The sequence below is a fragment of the Solanum dulcamara genome, chromosome 8 (assembly GCF_947179165.1).
Source record: "Solanum dulcamara chromosome 8, daSolDulc1.2, whole genome shotgun sequence".
Lineage (NCBI taxonomy): Eukaryota > Viridiplantae > Streptophyta > Magnoliopsida > Solanales > Solanaceae > Solanum > Solanum dulcamara.
Window position 1 is genome coordinate 65,693,996 of NC_077244.1, and position 22,787 is coordinate 65,716,782.

The 22,787-nt window shown below is 35.1% G+C and overlaps 1 protein-coding gene across 1 annotated transcript; it reads right to left on the reverse strand.

The window, feature by feature from the left end:
• Positions 1–1,623: 1,623 nt before the first annotated feature.
• On the reverse strand, positions 1,624–4,557 carry LOC129901022 (geraniol 8-hydroxylase-like). Its single transcript, XM_055976129.1, has 2 exons — positions 3,667–4,557; positions 1,624–2,408 (listed from the first exon to the last, which is right to left on the reverse strand). Exons 1-2 carry the CDS (start codon positions 4,537–4,539, stop codon positions 1,797–1,799), a joined length of 1,485 nt encoding a protein of 494 aa, XP_055832104.1. The 5' UTR covers positions 4,540–4,557; the 3' UTR covers positions 1,624–1,796.
• Positions 4,558–22,787: the final 18,230 nt, after the last annotated feature.

Consider the following 22,787-nt stretch of genomic DNA (forward strand, 5'->3'; position numbering starts at 1 on the left):
ATCGGATATATTTAGATAATTATTTTTTGCTAACAAATATGTTGAAGTAGGGAGAGAGGCGAACGAGAACGTGAGGAATGCAAGCGAGATTTGTCTATGTATCTCAGATACATGCGAATCACACTAGATATATGTATCTGGCGAGTGACGAGCGAGATAGAAGGAAGGCGAGTGAGATTTGTCACTTAGTTACAATGTATCTAGAAGAAATTACACTTAATTTTTACTCAATGTATTCGAGATAGATGTATTTGGACGTATGTGGACGCGCTAGATACATGTATCCAAACTTCAAAATATGGTAAGATTCGTAATATTGCCAACTAGCGTTTATCTAAGTAATTACCTATTAAACTACTGAAATTTCTGGAAGTTATCCATTTTAAAAACTAGGGAAAATAGCATCATATGTTCCTCAATATTGTGATTTGGAATTGATATACCTCTGTTAAAAATGAGGTTTACATATATCCCTATCATTACACAAATAGCCTAGGTATATTCTTTTCGGCTAACAAAAGTGGAAAATTATTTTATATTTTTTTTGATTGTTTATTAAAAGAAAATTCATATTAGGGATATATTTGACTCTTTTTGCAAAGTTCATAGGTATATTTGATCCCTATCTTTTAAATCTTTTGTCTGTTTTTGACTTGATATAAAATTTAAGAAAGATAAAGAAGTCTTTTGAATCTTTTAATGTTAAATTAAAGATATGTAGAATGTCCTAAATATTCTCTCATCTTGTGGTTTTAAATATGTAATTTAAAATGTTAAAATTAAAAAAAATTATCAAAAAAAAAGAAATATTCTTTTTAAAATTGGTTAAAAAGGAAATAAGACGGACAAATTAAAATAGAAAAAATATATTTTAAAGGATATGTAGAATTTATTGTATATAATATACTACATAAATAAAAGTAAAGGGAGGGAATTGTTCATTTGAATATCGTATTCAAGCCCCAGACAAATTGACTGAGAGGAGTATATAAGAGAGAGTTAAGAGATTGAAGCAGTCATCAGTCCGTCAACATGCCTACTTCAGTAAGGGTATATTTTGAAAAAAGAAAAAAATATTGTTATGATTTGATTTAATAAGTGTATAATTTTTTTGAAATTGTGGTACTCACTTTAGTTACGCCCTATAGTTTTAACGTTATTTCTTCAATTTTCCTAATATTTTAAATTATGACTATTATGATTTATATTACTTGTTATGTAAATAGTTTTTAAATAGATCTCAAAACAAATTGAAGATTCTATATCCAAATTTACATAAAACTACTATTTCTATTCACTTTCATCGTTTCATAATACTAAAAATAAATTTTTAACTTTTGCTTGTCCATTTAAGCATATTAAGAGAAAGATAATGTTTAGTAGTTGAAATCTTAGGAGATAGTACAAGTGTATATATCTTGGTTCTTGCATATCTTAGTTAAGTTTAGTACTACCATAAATATATGTTATATGTTTATAATTATAAATTTCTTAAATTTATACCTATACAAATATAAAACAACAGTTTTAAAAGTTTTTCTTTGGAGAGCACAAATTAAGTAGACAAAAAATCAAGTTTACCGGTGCAAAAATCGAACAATTAATTAGTAGAAAAGGGCAATGTCCAAAAGTTCGTTTATTAATTTCAAGTTTCTTGTTTCCATTTATTTTTTTTTAAAACACTTGACCCAAACATTACATAAATACACTTCTCACATAGTAGCTTATTAGAACAATATAATAAGGTAAAAAAAAAACAGAGTTGCAAATTAAATGACAAAAAAAATTAAAGGACCTTATTTTTCTTCCATACTAGGAATGGCAACAAGAGGAATAGCCTTCCTCAAGCTAACTCCAAATTGTTCCTCCATGTCCAATTTCTCCGGTGCCATTCCATCTGGTAACTTCCAATTAAATGGTTGAATAATAGAAGCCAACATCAAATTCACCATCCTTATAGCTAGCGGCATTCCTGGACAAATCCTCCTTCCCGCGCCAAATGGAATAAACTCAAAATCCCTACCTTTATAATCCACACTAGATTTTATGAATCTTTGAGGCAGAAACTCTAGTGGCCTTTTCCATGACTTCGGATCTCTTCCAATTGCCCATGCATTCACGAAAACTTGACTCTCTTTGGGCACGTTGAAGCCTAATACTTGTATGTCGTTTTGGGCTTTGTGTGGTAATAGTAATGGAACTGCTGGATGAAGTCTCATGGCTTCTTTTACAACTGCTTGAAGATATGGGAGTTTGTCGATGTCTGATTCTTTAACTGTCCTCTCTGTGCCTATTTGTTGGATAATTTCTTGTCGTACTTTGTTGAGTTCTTCAGGTTTTCGAAGGAGTTCTGCCATTGCCCATTCTGTTGTTATGGCCGATGTGTCACTCCCGGCAATGAATAAATCCTATCATGCCACACACACATACAACAACCTATTAATTAACTTCATAAATTATACTTAAAATAAATTGAAACACAATGAGTACAATTACTTACTATCCTCTCCGTTCATTTTTACTAATCATATTTTGACTTGACATACTCATTAGATTATAATGATTGACAATCATGACTATTTTATAATCGATTATATAGTATTAGATTTTGAAAAATAATTTGAGAAAAAAATAATTAACGATAAGGATAAAATATGAAAAAATAATAATTATCATTTCTTAATATATTGAAAATGACAAGTAAAATAAAAATTTATTTTTAAAATAGTGGTCAAGAAGTGAACAGTTAATACTAATGTATAGTTTAATTATCTGCTCCGTTCCGAAAGTACCACTAGTTAGATAATGAGTTAATTAATAAGCATACTTATTTTTCAGCTCCGACGAGTGACGGCTATAATAAAATGATTTGATTAATCTGGAATCCTACTTAGATCGCAACTTACATTTCTTAATTAGATATTAATATAATTATATATTCTTAATATCCTAATTTACTCCCATTTTCCAGGCTGTTGGGAAGCAATTAGTCTCCCACTCCTGTCGTTTTTGTGTATATCTTCTTTGGAGATTTAGGAAAGGATACATCTTTAAAATATAAGTGCATAATTAGAAAAGAAAAAAAAAGTATTTAGTAGGAAATGATCCTTAATCTTTTAAGTAAAATAATTCAAATTTCAATAAATGTATTATTTAATCTTTTTATAATATATGTGTCAACAAATAATTTTATACTAATTTAAAAAATATATATTATCTATGAATTCGCCGCCGGATACGCAACCATATGGAGAGATGAATTCACATGATATGAAATATTAGTCAAAGAAAAAGTACTTAAAGTCAAACATTTCGATAACTTACCTATCAGAATTCATTTTCATTTCTTAAATTTTCCATACAGTCAAATCACTAGCTGTATGGTTGCTTTCTAGCCCAAGAAAATTCTGTTTTCTTTATAGCGACATGTGTAGATATTTTTATATCTATTATAATAAAATGTTGTTATATAAAATATTAATATATATATTTTTAATTTGAATAATGTATTCTAATTTGATACTAAATTTAATATATATTTTTTTAATTTTATAATTTTAAATTAAAAATAAGTCAAATATATCAAAATATTCTTTAAAACACCTCTGGCAGAAATGCAAGGTAATACATCATGGTTATAAAAAAAAAAGTAAAAGAAATACTTACCACCATAAGAGGCTTGATGGTTTTACCAAATCCAGACCCGTCATCTTCACATTGATCGAGAAGTATATCTAAGAAATCCCCTTTCTTCGTCATCCCTGCAGCTCTAGCTTGTACTCTCTTCTCAATATTTTCCTCAAATATCTCATGTAACCTTAAATACGCTGGCCTTATACGCCTCTTAACTCCTTGCAAATCTAACCACTTTAACACCGGAAAATAATCAGACAAGTTGGGTACTCCAGCATCCTCCATAATTGTCCATACCAATTCCTTAAACTCATGAGCCGTTTTAAATTCCGGGTCCACCAAATCGATCGAAAAAATAGTGTTTGATATTAAATTCAACGTCGTTGCGAACGCGATGCGTCCTATATCAACAGCCGAGCCACTCTCACACTGGCTCCTTATATGGCTCACTAGCTGTTCCGCCTTTTGGTGACGAAGTTCTTGAAGTAAATCAAGCCGTTGATTATTAAACATCTGCGTACTAAGGAATCTTCTCTTTTTTTTCCACGTGTGATCGCCGTTGACCCATGCCAACGTGGCTTCAGGGTTCGGCTGGGAAGCAACGGCGATCGGGATGATGCGTGCTGAGAAAGTTTCGTCATGTTTGTGGAGAATCTCCTTGGCTACTTCAGCTGAGGAAACTACTATGGTGGTGAGTGAGCCGAGCTGTAGAGTCATGAGAGGGCCATGTGTTTTGGCTAGCTCGGCTAGTGATTGGTTCGGTTTTGAACCTAGTTCTAATAGTGAGCCGATTATTGGGAGACCAGCAGGACCTGGTGGTAGCTTTTTGGATTTAGAATTAATATATGGCTTGATGATGAACAAGAAAAATGAGATGAAGAGGACAACAAGAACGGGGAGTTCCATATTTGCTAAGCTGGGGACATGATTTGCAAAAGGATGATGTACACTTTATAGATTGTGAGGTTAGGAAATTTTGTCCGATTTTGAAAATTTAAACTTCAAATATTGTCACGATTCGAATTCGGGTGTGATGACACTCATCCCAATCCATCGAGACAAGTCAGTGTAAAACTCAACGTAAAGTAAATGCAGAAGTAATTGAGATAAAACAAAGTTTAACTTAGACAAAGGCAAATAAATAATCTCAAAATCCCCCAAGACTGGTTGTCACGTATACAAGTCACTAATAAATTATCGAAGTACTAAAGAAAATACAGTCACAATGTCTTTGTCTCTAGAATAGGACTAAAACATAATAAAAGAGTAAAAGGTGTCCGCTAGATGGATGTAACAGCTACCTCAACACTCGAAATGATAGTCTCGGATGTGTTAGAAAGCACTAGGAGATCAAGGAGGTCCGGGCTCACAACCTACACAACTGTAGAAGCAAGGGGTGAGTACCAAACAACACGGTACTCAGCAAATGGATAACTAAAACTAAGCAAAACTCGATAGATACAAGTACTCATGTCATCCCAACCGAACCTCCTCAACTAGAACCTGCATAAAATCAGTCCAACTCTACACTCTACACAATAATAACAATACAGTCCACGAATATTCATCGGTAGTCTTATCAAGTGAATCATATCAAGTCAAATTCAACATATACAGAGCAATAAGTGGTAAACACGAATTCACAAATATCAACAAAATACGATGGAATGCAATGAGATGATGCATGTCTGTCCTATCGGTACACATCCGCTAAATTACAGTCCGAAATTCATGGAGGACATTTCTGTCCATGTAACCTGCCACGGAGCATGTGACCCATCCCCTCAATATACATATCCTGCCACGGAGCGTGTGGCTCGACCCCTTTTGTTTCATATCATTTTCAGTCTCAACACAATATGTCAGAACCAATGCAATCAATTCATGTTCATATAATTCACGATAATAACATGACAACAACAATAATTTTTCCTATCTCACATCAACATAGTCATTTCACATGTCCAAAATAAACTCATAATCACAACATATCAATTCCACCAATACATGTCATTAGATCACCATTTTATACCCCTCATCTCCATTTTTAAGGCCAATCATACAGTCAATATCCCAGTCAAATTCTCATTACTCCCTAGTACACATCACACGGAAATACAAGCATCTACAAGCTTAAACTGAGGTTTAAAAATTCACTTACCTTAATTAATCAAACAATCACTCCGGGACTTGAGCCTTCCCTTTTCGTTAGGCCTCCAAATCAACGTAATCTAGTCAAATAAATAATCACAATAAGATTTCGAAACTAACAACACCCTTATTACCATATGTCTAGCCTAGACCCAAAAATTTAAGCAAATCTATAAACACGTTCCTAATCTTGATGCCACTTAACATGTCAACTCTTATATTTTCTGAATTTCAAAACTAGGGTTAAATCTCAATTAAATTGAATAATCACTTTAAAACTTGAGCCTTTCGTAACGCTTCCGAACGATCAAAATCTGTTCAAATACATAATCTTCATAATAATACGAATCCAATGACACCCATATTGCTATATTTATTTTCGAATAAAAAATTGGGTCAAAAAGTTATCTTGAATCATTGAAGTCAAAAATGAAATTTTCTTTCCGATTATGTTCACTCATGATAAAATAAACTCACATGTCAAATTTCAGCTAAAACGGATTGTTATTCGACCCTCAAATCAAGATTTTATGTGAAGAACCCTAGGGTCATACTTTCTTATTTCAACGTTATTTCTCCACCAATATACCCTAAAAATATGTTCATAATCACATAAAAATTTAATGAAAAGGACGAGGATAATTACCTTAATGCTTTGGAATGAAAATTCTTATTTTTCTCTTCTCCTTTATTTTTCTTTTCCCCTTTCTTTTCTTTCTTCCTCCGTATTTTTTTCCAGCTTCTGCATTCTACGTTCGTCGTTGTTCTCTTTTTTCCCCTCAAACTAATTATGTATTAAAATTTACAAACCCTACTAACTTATTTTAATAAATATAAGAAAAGTGGTATAGGGTATTAAATAAATTAACACTTTAGCCCCCCAATTAAATTAATTCTCTAAAATTATTCCTCAACTAATTAACCGAAATTACCGAAAGGTCCAAAATTTTCAACTTAAATTTACGAAAAGAATCTTCTATGAAAGGAGGAGGACTCGTTCTCAAAATTACCTAACGGATCGTTACAAATATTTTCAATTTTCAATTAGCATTTGAGTTCTTGGGATAATCTATATTATTATTAGAACGAGTTAAGTTATATATATACTATTTTCATTTCAATTTAAGTGATATCTTTTAAATTTTGATGGTCAAAAGTTTTTTTCACCACAATTTTCTCAAATGTCTTTTAAGTATTTTAGATTATTAATTATTGGATATTATCATACTTTTTAAGTAGCTTCAAAAATGCAAATTTTATTTTTAAAAAACTTAAAAATTCTATGTATAAGTTCACAATAAAAATTAGAAAATTTTGCTTCAAAAATTTAAATTGTATCACCTAAATTAGGACAGAGGATTATACCATTAGTATAAATAACTTTTCATTATTGAGACCTGTTTTATTTTCCAACTTAGAAAATAACAAATTTTAAAAAGGCTTGCCTATAACTATTATTTGGATAGTATTTATATAATGATGTACACAATTATGTATACCAATAATATGTATATGATTTAAACTATATTAGAAATTAATATTCGTGGGACAAAAATTATGAAATATGAGCGCACGACGACTGGTAGCTAGCTGTAGCGACCAAATATTTCACCTCATCTTATTGCTCCAACTTGCAGGCTTTAATTGATCAAATATTTCACCTTATCCTACCAATTAGTTGAATAATTATGAAATTAATTACAATCCTATTTGTAAATCTCACCTGAATCCATTCGAGAATACGTAAATAACGTATAAGTTACTTTTTTTTCCAATTTATATGGAATAGTTTGATTAAAATATTATGAACGAGAGTGAAGAGACGAAAATATGTCAATTAAGTTTCGAGAACAAGTCTAGAAGATGACTGCTTTGCATGTTTGACAACGTGCCCCCCTTGACACATGGCCCTATATATAAGTATATCATATAGTTTCAATTTTGCTAACTTGGAGGCTAAAATTTTAAAATAAATTTATACTATGATAAGACTGAACTTATTTGTTCCTTTCATCACCTTTTTTGTCCGATGGTCCCTTCATTATTGATTCATGTGATATATATGTTGTTGCCATATTACATATATAGAAATTCAAATTTTACATTAGCTCCTAGGGATTGTTTTGTAGCTGATTAGAATTATATAGAAATTAATTATGCAGAATTTAATTATGTATGTGTTAGTTATACATGAATTAGTTGTACTGAGTTTAGTTATGTAAGAATTGATTATGTAGGTATTAGTTATGTAAAGATTACAATACATTAGTGAGCTAATTCTTATTTTTAAATTTCAAAAATATTTAATGAGATAATATTTATTATATTTATTAAAATAAACAATTATCTAAATAACACATTAAAATTAAATATATATCAATAGCTAAAAATAAGTAAAGAAACTAATTAAAATTAATAAGAAAACAATTAATAGCTATTTTCTTACCCCCAAAGAAAATAATTAACACGAAATAAAGCAAAGAAAATAAGAGTAGTTAAGCAATTAACAAATTACACCCCCCCCCCCCCTCAAAAAAATAAAATAAAAATTGACAGTGCTGTTTACACATGTATTAGTTATTTGATTTGTTGTAAATACATATACATTTAAAAGTAAATTGATAGGGGTAAATATGTAATTTATTATTTTAATACATGTATAACTAATATCACATAACTTATTCCATATTCTATCCCGCAAAAATTATACATGAATTTTCTCATAAGTTATTAAGTATTAATTATATATATAGAATTACAAAAAACGCAATCAAACACTCATATAAAATTAATACATGAATAACTTTTAAAACATTTGGAAGCCTACCAACCAAACATTGTATAAAATTAAAACAACAACAACCCAGTGAAATCTCACAACGTGAGGTCTGGGGAGGGTAAAGTGTACGTAGACCTTACTCCTACCAAGGTAGGACGGCTGTTTCCGAGAGACCCTCGGCTCAATAGAAGCATAAAATTAAAACATGAATAACAAATCATTAAACCAGCTACAAAGGACCCCTAAATATTTTAATTTTTAGTATGTACATCTAGATATTTTAACTTGTTATTATTGTGTCAACTGAACATTTAACTTACAAAATAATTATCTAGACACCTCTAAATTTTATGTCTCACATCAACATGATGTCCACGAATTTGAGTGTTTAGTAATTAATTAAGAAAAAGACGTCTAGATGTGCAATGCTTTAGAATATTTACTTGTCAATTAAATTTAAATTTAAGTATTTGTTTATGTATTATGCCCATAATTAGTTCATGCATGTAAGATTCAATTAATCACTTTCTTTGGCCCTTTATATTTGTAACCAGGGGTGGAGTCACATGTTGGCTAGGGGATTCATCCAAATCTTTTTCGGCGAAAAAATATACTATTTATATATAGTTAAAATAATTTTATATATATAAATAATAAATATCGAACCCTTTCGATTAATTTATGTGTCTACTTTTTCAAATTTTAAATCCTTTTATTGAAAATTCTGGCTCGAACACTGTTTGTAACTTCGAAAATTTAAGAAGGTATCATCAATTGTTCCTACCGAACTGCAAGAGAGCGTTTTGTAACTAATTGATCAAGTGATGAAAATATATTAAAGGGGTGATTTAGCCAAATATATCTATTTTGGTTAATGCTATTAAATATATTTATTTAATGGGTGTGGTAAACTTTAAACAACAGAGAGAAAAAATCCGAGACAATTAAAATGTGTATATTGATCCTTTATATGTAAAAGTTATGTAATATGTAGACTATTTTTATAAAAAAGTATGTGCAAAATAATAATAATAATAATAATAATAATAATAATAATAATTGAATATTTTTACATGTTTATGGTTAGTAATCCATTAAATTTGAATGAATTCACAAGTAGAGGGACCATTAAAATACTTTTCACTTATGAAGTGTTTGTGTTTAACCAAATTTATATCACAAAGACCAAATATTAATATTTTGGTTTATCAATAATTTTGAGTAGGTAGGAATACTATTCTTTTATTTGATTAATAATTGTGTTGGTTGGCTGCATCTAAATATTGGTCGCATAAGAGATATCGTGTTGGGTTATAATAAACATAGTCAACTTCGTTAGCCAAAACCAAAACAAAACATTGTCCACTTTATTTGCTTTTGTACTCTATAACATGTTATTTATTTAAATAGTTTTTATTATTATAAAAAAAACCAAATATACGAATCAATTTTACGATCTAGAGTTGATATATTATCGTTAATTTTTTTTAAATAAAAAATTAATTTAAAATTATTATTTTTCACTTCGTTAGATCAAAAAGGTAAATGTAGGTCATTTGTGTAATAGTAGGAATATATGAATCACTTTTATAACGAGTGATTTATCAGCTCTAAATCGCAAAGTTGAGAGATATATCAAGCATTCTAACTCTTTTTACTTATTATAATGAATTTTCTTTATAAAAGTCATATAATATATGAAAAACTTGGGAGTGACAATTGAGCAGGTTGAGTCAAATTTGGGTGGGTCATAAATGGTCAAGACAACAAACGGTCAAAATTTAACCCAAACCAAAATTGAATGGGTCAAAACTGATTGGGTAATGGGTTACATAACGACCCAACACCTAACTCAATTCAATTTTTTACTTAGTTTAAATTATTTTATACTTTTACAATATTTTAGTACCTAGTAAAATTATTTTTTTTCTTTATTATGGTTATATATAACATATAAAATTAAATAATTTTTTTTTAAAAAATATATTGACAAGATTTCTCTCAAGTCAATTTGAGTTGCATATCAACCCAATTTTTAATGGGTTGAAATGAATTGAACTAATAAATGAGCGTGTCAACACCTGTTCAAACTTAAATGGGTTGGGCGGATTGTATTTGATTTTGCCACCCCTAGAAAACTACATAATTAGACATATATCCATACTAGATCTACTAATTCAATCAATACTTTCAAATAAGGAAACTTACATAAATATACAATATTAAGAAAGTATTTACCATTTATAGCAATAAAAAAATAATTTCACTGAACACTTATAATACAGTTTTAATACATATTGCAGAGAACTATTTATAAAACATATATAATACAAGTTTTATAAATGAATAATACATTTATCACATATTTTAATAGACTTATAATACATTATGTTAGTTTCTTACTACACAAACATAATATATATTTTAAAACACTTATAATACATTTATATTGTATGCATAATTCACTTTTAATACAAGTGTAGATTTATCATAATATTGCTATATATTGCTATAAATGATAATAAATAAAAAATATCGCTAAAATCAGTAATTAATTTTTAAAAAACACTCAATCAAGTAATTTTTCCTTCAAATAATTACGTATAATTTCACTATTTCCTAATTATGTATCAGATTGGAGTAACAATAGCCTAAAATAGAGTTCTACCTAGTTAATTATCTTTCCTAATATACTTTGTTACTCTAAATCAGCCCACATTCTCTCCTAATCCATTCTCTCCCACGTTCATCACCGTAAATACTTTCTGGTCAATTTAGACTTGATCGTGGTGGTATCCCTTTTCGCCGGCGTTTCCTTGATACCTACTGAAGATGAGTATCGTTGAGATTTTGGTGGCTCGTCGAATTTTCGGTGGTGAGGAGAAGACAAAGTGAGGAACGAAGATTTCCTACTGATTTGATGCATTTCAGTTAAATTTTATATTTAATTATACATAATTAAATATATCTATTTAGCATGTATATGAGATACAAATATCTAGACGCATCTGATATATGTATTTAGAGACCAAAATATGATAGAAATTGCAATATTGAGAACTCGGGAAAAGGGATAATTAGCCACTAAGCCAATTGAATTTGTGTTATTCGTCCGATAATATAATGTAATATGAAAAATTAATTTAAAATAAACTTTTATTGTTATAATAAGACATTATTATTAAAAATAGTTGTTATATAGAAATCATCTTAGGTAGATGAAGTGTCATGGCACATGGCCTCAGCACTAAAAAGAAGCCAATTAAATGGACTGGACCTACCAAGTTGGAGTAAATTATTAAAAGTCATAGAGAGCGGCCTAATGTGTTGGATCCCAGTCGTCGTTTTTGACTTTTATTTTTGTTTTTTTAACTTATGTGTGTTAGCTATAATTTTATAATGGATGGGAAGGATTGCTTTTAAAGAACAGACTTTGGATAGTATTTTTCTTTTTTGAAAATACATTTTCTCCAAAATAAATCACTTATTTTCTAAAACAAAATAAAATACAAACACTAAAGAATATTTTAGTCAATTTGTCATTCTATTCGTGTTTTACTACATATTAGACAAACTAAAGCATATTTATTGGTTAAATTTACATGATGCAACAATAAAATTTTATATTTCATCTTATAATTGACTTTGTTTTCTCATCAAAAGAAACGAAAAAGATAATGAAAATACAGAAACCATTATTTTCTTGAATTATACATGAGGGCAAAACAGGAAAAATAAAGATATGGGCACAGATAAAAAGAAGTGAAATATTAAAAGAAAAATTATCTCCTTTGCCACTCAAATAACCAGTCTGTAAGAATCGTCCCTCAAAAAAATGGTTCTTTTCTTATTATTTGAGCAAGAAAATTGTAGAATTCGAACTCTTTTTTTTTTTAACTCAGTCACATATATTATTTTGTCAAAACCAGATATTCGAAATCAAACATGAAAAGTATTTATAATAGAGAACACTTTTTTCGAACAATACTCATGCGAATTCAAATTAATCAGCTTCAATATGAATACCATATATCAAATGAAAAATTGAAAAACAAAGGTAACTTACAGAAATCCCAGGAGTTTAGGAGTTAATTACTTAGATATATGATGGTTTGCAATACTACGAATCTTACCAAATTATGGACTTACAATACATGTATCTAGCGCGTTCAAATACGTTGGGGTCAAAATTAGGATTAATTTGTTCTAGATACACTGTATCCAAGAGGATTTGCATGTATCTGGGATACATAGACAAATCTCACTCGCCACTCTCCTATCTCGCTCGCATATCTGGTAGCTCAGATACATGTATCTAGTCCCAGATACATGTCAAATACATATATCCAGTGTAATTCGCATGTATCAAACAAATTAAATCTCGCTCACCTCCCATTCTCGCTCACTTTTCTACATATTTCAGCGAATCTGGTAGCAAAAAACATGTATCTCGATGTAATTTGAAATATGGTATGAAATTATTAATTACTGAAATAATATGTATTTATTTAAAATTATTAAAAAATTAGTAAATATGATAGAAATTTTTAAGTAATTAGGTAGTTTTTCTAGAAAAAAATAAAATGAAGCTTTGAAATACATCACTGGAAGACTATTGACATACTAGTTTAATTTGTCTGATTACAGTTTTATTGGTAATAAATATAGAAGCATAGTGTCACGGACTTAGACTTCAACTAAGACTTCCGTGCGGCACTTGACAACTTACTCACGAATCTTTCACGATGTTGCAAGCTCAAGTAAGCCTTTAAGACTAGATCGATAAGGGACTGCTAGATTGTAAGAAAGACAAGAGAGCTTTTATGAAGAAGGCTTTTGTATTGCTTTGAAAGAATACTTGATTGCTTGATGGTTTGCTACAAATGAATGCCCCCTCTATTTATACTACTCCTAAGGGACTCAAGTATAAATAAAAATTGCTATACAAGTCCCTCCATATTTACAAAGAAGTCCCTCTCTAGAATTCTCTACACACTCTAGAGAATTCCAAGGCTTTCAAGACCTCTCTACAAGCTTCCATAAGGATCTAGAGTCTTCCACTAACCTCTCCAAGACTCTAGATTCTTCTACCTTCTTCAAGATCAAGTGGCGGGTCATAACACTCTCCCCCACCTGATGTGGCGACGACCGCGGCGCACTGCTGCTGTAAGAACTCCCGGATTTTGTCTTTGAACTGCCACATGTCTTCATATCTCTCCTAGGTGGCCTCCTCCGGGGATTGTCCCTTCCAATGGACTAAGAACATAGCAGTGGCCTGTTGTCCCTGTTTTCGCTTGGCTTGGTAGTCCACAATGGCCTCAATGTCTCGATCATGGGAGGCGGTGATTGTGAGTGACGCCCGACTTGATTCTCCTCGGCTAGGATCATCCTTGTCCTCATGGTACGGCTTGAGGACACTGGCATGGAAGACAGGATGAATCTTAAGATGCGGTGGTAGCTCCAACCTGTAAGAGATCTTGCCAATCTTGGCAATGATCCTGAACAGGCCCTCGTACTTTCGCACTATGTTTTGATGCATGCCTCGCAATGCCTTGAATTGCCTAGGGTTGAACTTGACCAAGACCATGTCTCCAACTTGGTAATCTGTGGGACGACGCTTGCGGTCGGCAAACTTCTTCATCTTCTTCGTTGCCTTGTCCAAATAAGACTTGGCATTGTCGAGCTGCTCCTCAAAGCCCTTGGCCATGTGATATGCCCTCAAACGCGGCCGGTAGTTAATGTGGAGTTTGTGGCTGTTGGCCTGTGGCTAGCTCGAATGGTGTCCGCCCTGTGGCCTCACTCCGCTGTAGGTTGTATGAGAATTGGGCTACGTCCAGTAGTCTCGCCCAATCCTGCTGATGGGAGCTCACAAAGTGCCTCAAGTAGCACTACAGTAAGGCATTGACTCGCTCCGTCTGGCCGTCTATTTGCGGGTGGAAACTAGTGGAGAAATGCAATTTCGTGCCAAGAATCTTGAACAATTCTCTCCAAAAGTTCCCGGTGAAGCATGGGTCTCTGTCACTGATGATGTGCCTTGGCAATCCCCAATACTTTACCACGTTCTTGAAGAATAGCCTGGCAGCCTCCTTAGCAGTGCAACCTGCCGTGGCGGGCATGAAGCTGGCATACTTGGAGAACCTGTCCACCACGACCATAATTGTCCCGTACCCATTGGACTTCGGCAAGCATGTGATGAAGTCCATGGTCACGCTTTCCCATTGACGCTCCGCTACGGGTAGGGGCTCCAAGAGTCCTCCTAGCTGACGCTTCTCTACTTTGTCTTGCTGGCACACAAGACAAGTCTGCACATAGTATTCAATATCGTCCCGCATGTGTGGCTAGTAGTAAATCGCCTCAATCAATGCCCTCGTGCGACGCTGCCCTGGATGTCCGGCCCATAATGTGTCATGACTTTCTTTCATGATTCGTCGCCTGATAGCTCTAAATTTTGGCACATAGATCTTTCGCCCGGTGGTAAGCAGGAGTCCATCTTCAACCCAGAAGCGCCTTGTCTTGCCTTGAGCGGCTAACTCCATAAGCCTCTTTGCCTCTGGATCATGCTGTATACCATCTTTGATTGCATCCTGGATGTCACAATGTGCTGTGGTGATGGCCTCCAGTTCGAACTTCCTGCTAAGGGCATCAGCCACAATATTGCCTTTGCCCGGCTTGTACTCCAGCTCGTAGTCAAATTCGGCCAAGAAGTCTTGCCACCTAGCTTGCTTCGGGGTGAGTTTCTTTTGTGACTGGAAGTAGCTAGTGTCCACGTTGTCGGTCTTGACTAAGAACTTAGAGCCAAGTAAGTAGTGTCTCCACGTGCGTAGGCAATGGACGATGGCTGTCATCTCCTTCTCCTACATGGTGTATCGCCGTTCTTTTGCGTTCATTTAGCGGTTTTCGAAGGTGATAGGGTGCCTCTCTTGCATCAATACTCCTCCAATGGCATAGTCAGAGGCATCTGTATGCACTTCGAATGTCTTGGAGAAGTCAGGCAATGCTAGGACCGGCTCCTCTGTTACAGAAGCCTTGAGGTCTTCAAAGGCCTCCTTGCACTCCTCGCTTCAAACCCACGGCTTATTCTTCTTCAATAGACCAGTAAGTGGAGCGGCTTTGGCGGAGTAAGCGCTTATGAACCTGCGGTAATAGTTAGCAAGTCCAAGAAAAGATCTAAGTTCGGTTACCTTTGTGGGTGCCTCCCATTCTTTAATGGCCCAAACTTTTGCCTCGTCCATCCGTAGTTCTCCCTGGCTGATAACATGTCCCAAGAAGTGCACTTCATGTTGGGAAAACTCGCACTTCTCCCGCTTGATGATGAGCTCATTCTCGCGCAAGACTTGGAACACTTTCTTTAGATGTTCTACGTGCTCCTCCAAGGTGTTGCTATAAATGACTATGTCATCCAAGTAGACTACTACGAGCTGGTCTAAGTAGGGGTGGAAGATCTTGTTCATTAGTGTGCAAAAGGTGGCGGGTGCATTGGTTAAGCCGAAGGGCATTACCAACCACTCATAAGCTCCGTACCTCATCACACATGTTGTCTTCGGTTCATCTCCCTCCGCTATGCGTACTTGGTAGTAGCCCTTCCTTAGATCCACCTTGGTGAAGTACTTGGCTTTTCCAAGTCTATCAAACAAGTCGGAAATGAGCGGGATGGGATACTTGTTCTTAACGGTCACCTTATTGAGCGCCCGATAGTCTATGCATAGGTGCAACGAGCCATCATTCTTCTTTTGAAATAACATCGGCGCGCCATAAGGTGCCTTGGATGGACGGATATGACGGGCCTCGAGGAGCTCCTTCAACTACTTCCTCAGCTCCTCTAACTCGGGTGGAGCCATGCGGTATGGTGGGTATGCGGGCGGCCTCGCTCCTGGCTCCAGTTCGATCCTGTGGTCTACCTCGCGCCTTGGAGGTAGGTGTCTCGGCAATTCTTCGGGCATCACGTCCTTATTTTCTGCAAGCACCTTCTCTATGCAAGGTGGTAATGTCTCCTTAGCACCATTGCCTTCATCCAAGCTCGCAATGGTGGCTACGAACGTCGGCTCCCCCTTCTTTAGGCCCTTCACAAGCTGCATGGCTGATAGGTGGGCTTGTCCTTCCTTTCTCGGCATCTTGACTAGAGGTACCATGCAGGGTCCCTCTCGCTCCATCACCAAGAGTTGTTGGAGGTAGGGATCGATCATCGTGTGGTACCGTTGGAAGAATTCCTGCCCAAGTATGATATCAAAGATATCTAAGGGGGCGACAGTGAATCTTGTCTTACCTTGCCACTTACCCAACGTGATGTCCACTCCATGAGCGACTCCGCACACGAGAGTCAATGGTGCATTGAACATCTTCAGGCGGGTGTTGCTTGGCCCATAACTTAGCCCCAACCTTGCTGCCGCCGTCTTGGTCATGATGTTGGCTTCTGCTCCAGAATCCACTATGACACGAGTTGGTCGTCCATTGATGGATATGTCAACATACTCGACAGAGTAATCCCCCGCCTTCTCAGCTTGCTTCGCGATGGCTCCACATAGCTCGATCATGCCTAGCTGAGTCGTGTCCGAACCCTGCCCTTAGTCCATTTCCTTTTTCTTTCGCTCCCGCAGTATAGCACCAAGGTTCTTCATCTCTGGACATCTAGCATGTCACGACCCAACCCCGTGGGCCGCGACTAGGGTCCGACTTGGACCCCTGCATACATATCTATTATCTATAGTCAATCGACAATTAAACATGATATAGGATTTATATGGGCAACACATTGTCTCAAACTGTCACTTATATATATACCAAAATCACCTATCTCTTGGGGAGTCTTAATTGTCAAAAATGAGATAACATAATACGTAAGCCGACAAGGCTTCCACTCCAAATGTAAACCTCCAAAAACATAAGCCATACTAGTAAACCGGACAACATCTATATACAACCCACTTATGTGTCTACAGACCTCTAAGAGGATTAACGATAGCATATGACGGGACAGGTCCCCATCGTATCCCTAAATATACAAATATATACATTATAAGAATTAGTACCAAAAGTTCAGGCTCCGAGACAATGGAGCACTTCAAACCCGTTGAGTAGAATCCTAAGTCGGCGGCTCTCCAAAATCAGTATCTGTACCTGCGGGCATAAAACGCAACCCCCCGAAGAAAGGAGGTCAGTACGACACATGTACTGAGTATATAAGCATAAAATACAGTAAGAAAAATCATAGCTAAAGTAGAGGTTTCACGAGACAAGAATGATACTCAAGAAGTCACTGTACCTGTACCTTATGAAATAAAGTCATGCATGCTTATATCATATATCATATCCGGCCCTTTAGGAACTCGGTGAATCTGTCGTATACATACATATCATATTCAGCCCATCATGGGCTCGGCGCCATCATCATGTCATCATGTCCTCATTTCATATCATCATATACATATATACCGTACCCTGCCCTCTATTGAGGGACTCGGTGAATTATGCAGTGAAACTGTGCACGAATACATATCCGGCCCGGGACTCGGTGAAAGATACATTAAGGCATACACGAGTAGAATAGTGAGTAACCATATGCATTTAAATCATTATTTGAGACTCAATAGAATAATTCAAATGAACAATCATTTGAAAATCAAGACAATATTCATTTCAAGTAACCTCCGATTGACATTATAAATTATTCCAAATATGAATTATACAGAAGTATGATTTATACTAAAATACGATTTATACCAACTTGGATGGCTGGAATCATACATATGAGTCAATACATAACGATATAAATTTTGAAAATTAAGAACATTCGCCATCCTAGTATATCTAAGAATAAGAGCTTCGTTGGAATTTTATACATTCGTCATCCATTTATTTCATAAGATCATGCCAAAAGAAAGAAAGATTAGCTTTACATACCTTTAGCGTTTACACGAATATGTTGCCCAATATTTTCTCAATCTATATTAAAATGTTAAGCACTATGATTAAGCTATGGACAAGAATAAAATGTACTCTACCGTTAGTAGGTTATTTCTAAAAAATATTGGACAACACCTCCCCTATACCGCTCACTTTTTCCACTTTCAAATCAGCCATATAATCATCAAGTAATATCAACAATCCAAAATATTGACATAAAACAAGATTTATTATTGACAATAAGCCTAGAATGTTGCCACCCGAATTATGTTACCCAAAACAGTAAGTTCGGAAAGCCGAGTACCTCACGTTGTATCCAAATTTTGAAATTGAAAATGGCAAACTGGACTTGATGACCTTCATGAAACTTTTAGATATATGGTTTAAGTTTGCAACCCAAAAGAAATAAATTCAAAACTCATTTTGTACAAAAAGATATCATCAAAACACTAACAACTATACATGAGGGATTTTTCAATCCAGAATCTGGACAAAATTTGTCTCATGATTCATCTCCTTTTTTCGACATAATAACAGCAGATATAGACTACAACATAAACATAGACTACCAGCTACACAATCTCAAAAATGGATTTGAACACTCACAATCTTCATACATCTTTTTCCTCCAAATTCAAGAACAATAACTCATCAACAACATCAAAATAATATCAACCATTATTATACATCATCACTAAGCTAATTTCATCCATTTAAGCTACCTAAAACAACCCTTTAACCCATAAATCTCAATAAATCACCAAACTAGTTTATAACGCTATTTTCTCCGTTCTAACCCGTTAAAACTCTAACTAAACTTGTTAACAATGAAAAAGGGACTTTAATATTACCTCAAGTGTGCAGCAAACACATTAAATCTTCTACTTATTGGCTGATATCTAGCTCAAATTGAAGCCAACGCGACGTACAATAATTTTCTCTTCATGAGCTTTGAATTTCGGAACTCGAATTTTGGTCGGATTTGGTATTTATCTCAAGAACTTCCTCTCTCTCTCTTTGGAAATTTCTGGATGTTTTCTTATTAGAGGATGAAGATAGAAGCTTAAAACTAATCCCTTAAGGATGTGGTTATTGGGCCTGACCAGAGTTAGAATCGGGTTGGGCCGAATCTACTATCCAGCTTGACCCGTCTGTCTTAAAATATGCATATCTCCTTATTTCGATATCATCTCCAGACCTACGACCTATGGTTGGAAAGATATTACAATTTTCTACAACTTTCATTTTGAGGGTTTTCCCAAATTACCAAATTATAAAAGGGGTTATGGCCTCCCAAAATCAGCTTTGCCGAAACATGACTTTAAGAAAAAAACATATTTGATGGCTTCTATTTTGATTTGGCCCAAGGGTACTTCTTGAGATGCCTTTTACTTCACAAAAATTATCCATATAACTTGTCATTTATAACAAATTATGTCATTTTAAAATTTAAAATTAAAAGTCCCTGCTTCCATAAAGAATTTATTACGCTCTTGCTTGCGGACGTGGGACAAGTGTTGCACTTAGACATGGCCTTTATGCAAAAGACAAGGTGGAGCGTAGCGAAAGCAAAAGTCCAAATGGACATCACAAAGCCTAGAATCTAAAGTGTTTGGATTGGATTCGATGAAAATGATGATCCAAATGGAGAAGGTAGATGGCAGGACATCGAATATGAAGATGTCCCCCTTTATTGTGCCTATTGCAAACACCAAGGCCATACTCCTCTTGCATGCCCCATCAACAGAAGAGATGCAGAATGCAACAAGGCCAAAGACAAGGAACAAGAGCTAAGCAAAGATGCGTTGACAAAACACACAGGTATGATCTCTACTCCTATTGTCTTAACTAATGCTGTAAGTTTCAAGCAACAGGTACCACTAGAAATATCTACCACCACATCTCAGGAAGAAAGAGGCAAGGTTAAGGAACAATCAACCAATACAAACAAGAATCAAATTTCAAATGAACAATGGGAAACCCAAAAGAAAAGAAACTTCAAAGGTAAGACCCAAACTATGCAAAACACCCAGAAGGTACAAGGAAACACTCATCAGGTATATAAACCCACCCAAACCAAGAATACAGGTACTGATGCAATTCATGGACATCGCGAGCGCCAATCAGGTATTGACTCAATGCTCCCAATCCCCCATGGCTCCCCGAACATTACTTTTAATGTATTGGCTGATTCTGAAGTTGATGGAGGAGAGGATGGTATTCAGGAGAAACCAACTAACCTGCAGGATGGGGTGTCCAGTGGGGGGATTTGTCTCATTTTTGCATGAGAACCCTATGGTTGACCCTAGGAATGACCTTAGAGCCCCTGCTACCACTTCAAATAGTCAACACTTTTCTTCCAAGCAAGTGGACAAAATGGACTTTGTCAATGCACAAAAGTTAGGGTTCTCAGTTGCTCCTAATCCCCCACAAGAAAATGCCAAGAATGATGCCCCTATTCAGTCCCAAAACCTGCAGTTACTGGGACATGGTGCTGCTATCTCTGTAAAAGAAAATTTACAGGTCTTGGGTGCTATTTCACTCTCTAACTTGAAAGAAAAAAAGGTGCAAGCCCCAACCCCTAATCCCATACCATTCCAGCACCACAGACTTGGTGAGAGTCACATTAAAAATGCTGAAAAATACCAACACCATGCCTATAACTTCAGCACATTCTCAAGTGATCCAACCCCTAGTCCTAGTCCCAACCAAGTGCAAAGACCTGCACCTGTAGTTGGTCATATCTCCACTCAGGAAATAGGCAGTTCCTCAGGCCATTTTCAGCCTCATAATCAGCAGATCTTGAGCCAGACTGTAGCTTTAGATTTGCAAGAAATATGGCATGATTTGGGAGTTTCTGAAGTTGTCCTCTCCAATGAAACTAGGCAAGCTGTAGGTGCTAATTCTGCTGTTCCTTTGAAGGAGAATATGCAGTAAAATATGGCCAGTTAGGTTTTAGAAGGTGGTCCAGCTCCTAGGTTGAAAGAACAAAATGTTCAGCCTATGACACCTACACTTACAACTTTTTAACACCAAAAACAAAGGGTTGGTCACATTCAGAGGGCTGAAAATGACCCAATTAATGGCTACAATTTCAGCACAACCTCAAGTGACCATGTGCCTAGTCCTTGTTCCCACCAAGTGCAAGTTTCTATCACCAAACAACAAGACATTACCAACACTAATGATATAGAATTCTCAGCTAGTCCTAGTAACTTTAAAAATCTAAGGAGAAAGAGAGCTAGAAAGAAGAAATTAGAAAAGCAAAAAGAAGTTTCAACCTCTACCACTACAAACACTGCTGCTGATAGAGTTGAAAACGATACCATTGGTAAGGTGGTTTCAAACTTTTGTTCTAAGTATGTCCTCCTAGATCAGACCACCCCAATTAGAAGCTCAGATTTTGGTGGTGAAGATCCTCTTAACCTTACCCCTTTGAATATTCAAGCAGCTCCTCTTATGCACCCTGAAAATGCCATCAACATCCTATGCACTTTTAAGGAGGCTCAGATCTCAGCTCCTGATAGTGATGGTGAATATGGTGTTATACACTCGGAGGATGAATACGACAAAGACTTTCAAAGTGAGGTTGGGTTAGAGGATGAAGAAGAGACTGTTGAACAGTCCAATAGTACAGCTGCACCTTCTAGGATCACGACTAAAATCACGAATGATGAAATGAACCAACTAGCTAGTGAGCAAGGCTTATCACCTAGAGGGGTTCACCACAATCCTAAAATTACTACTATTCATGCTCCTAGTAACAGACCAAACACTAGGCTCCGCAACCTTAGATCCCATCAATGATTAGCACAATTATATGGAATGCTAGGGGAATCAATACCAAAGGCGTCATAGATAGACTTAAGTCGCTCAAACATATCCACCAAACGTCCATAATCTCCATCCTAGAACCTTTCTCTAACAATGTTCATCTCCAAAGCTTTGAAATCAACCTTGGTATGGATAGGTCCGTGTGCAATCCTAATGGTAAGATTTGGATCTTCTGGACACAGGATGTTGATTGTAAAGTTATCGATGTTGACGACCAACAGATAACTTGCGAGATGAAACATGTAGAGCATCAAAGTGCATTTCTCATGACATTTGTTTATGGAAAATGCAAAGATACTCTTAGAAGACCGCTTTGGGATAGTCTTATGCATCACGCTTCCACTAACCTTCCATGGTGCACAGTTGGGGACTTCAATGTCATCACCTCCACGAATGAGAAACTAGGTGGAATCCCTTACAACATGAACAAAAGCTTTGAATTCATTAGCGTTATTGAAGCATATGGCCTAACAGATTTGGGGTATCATGG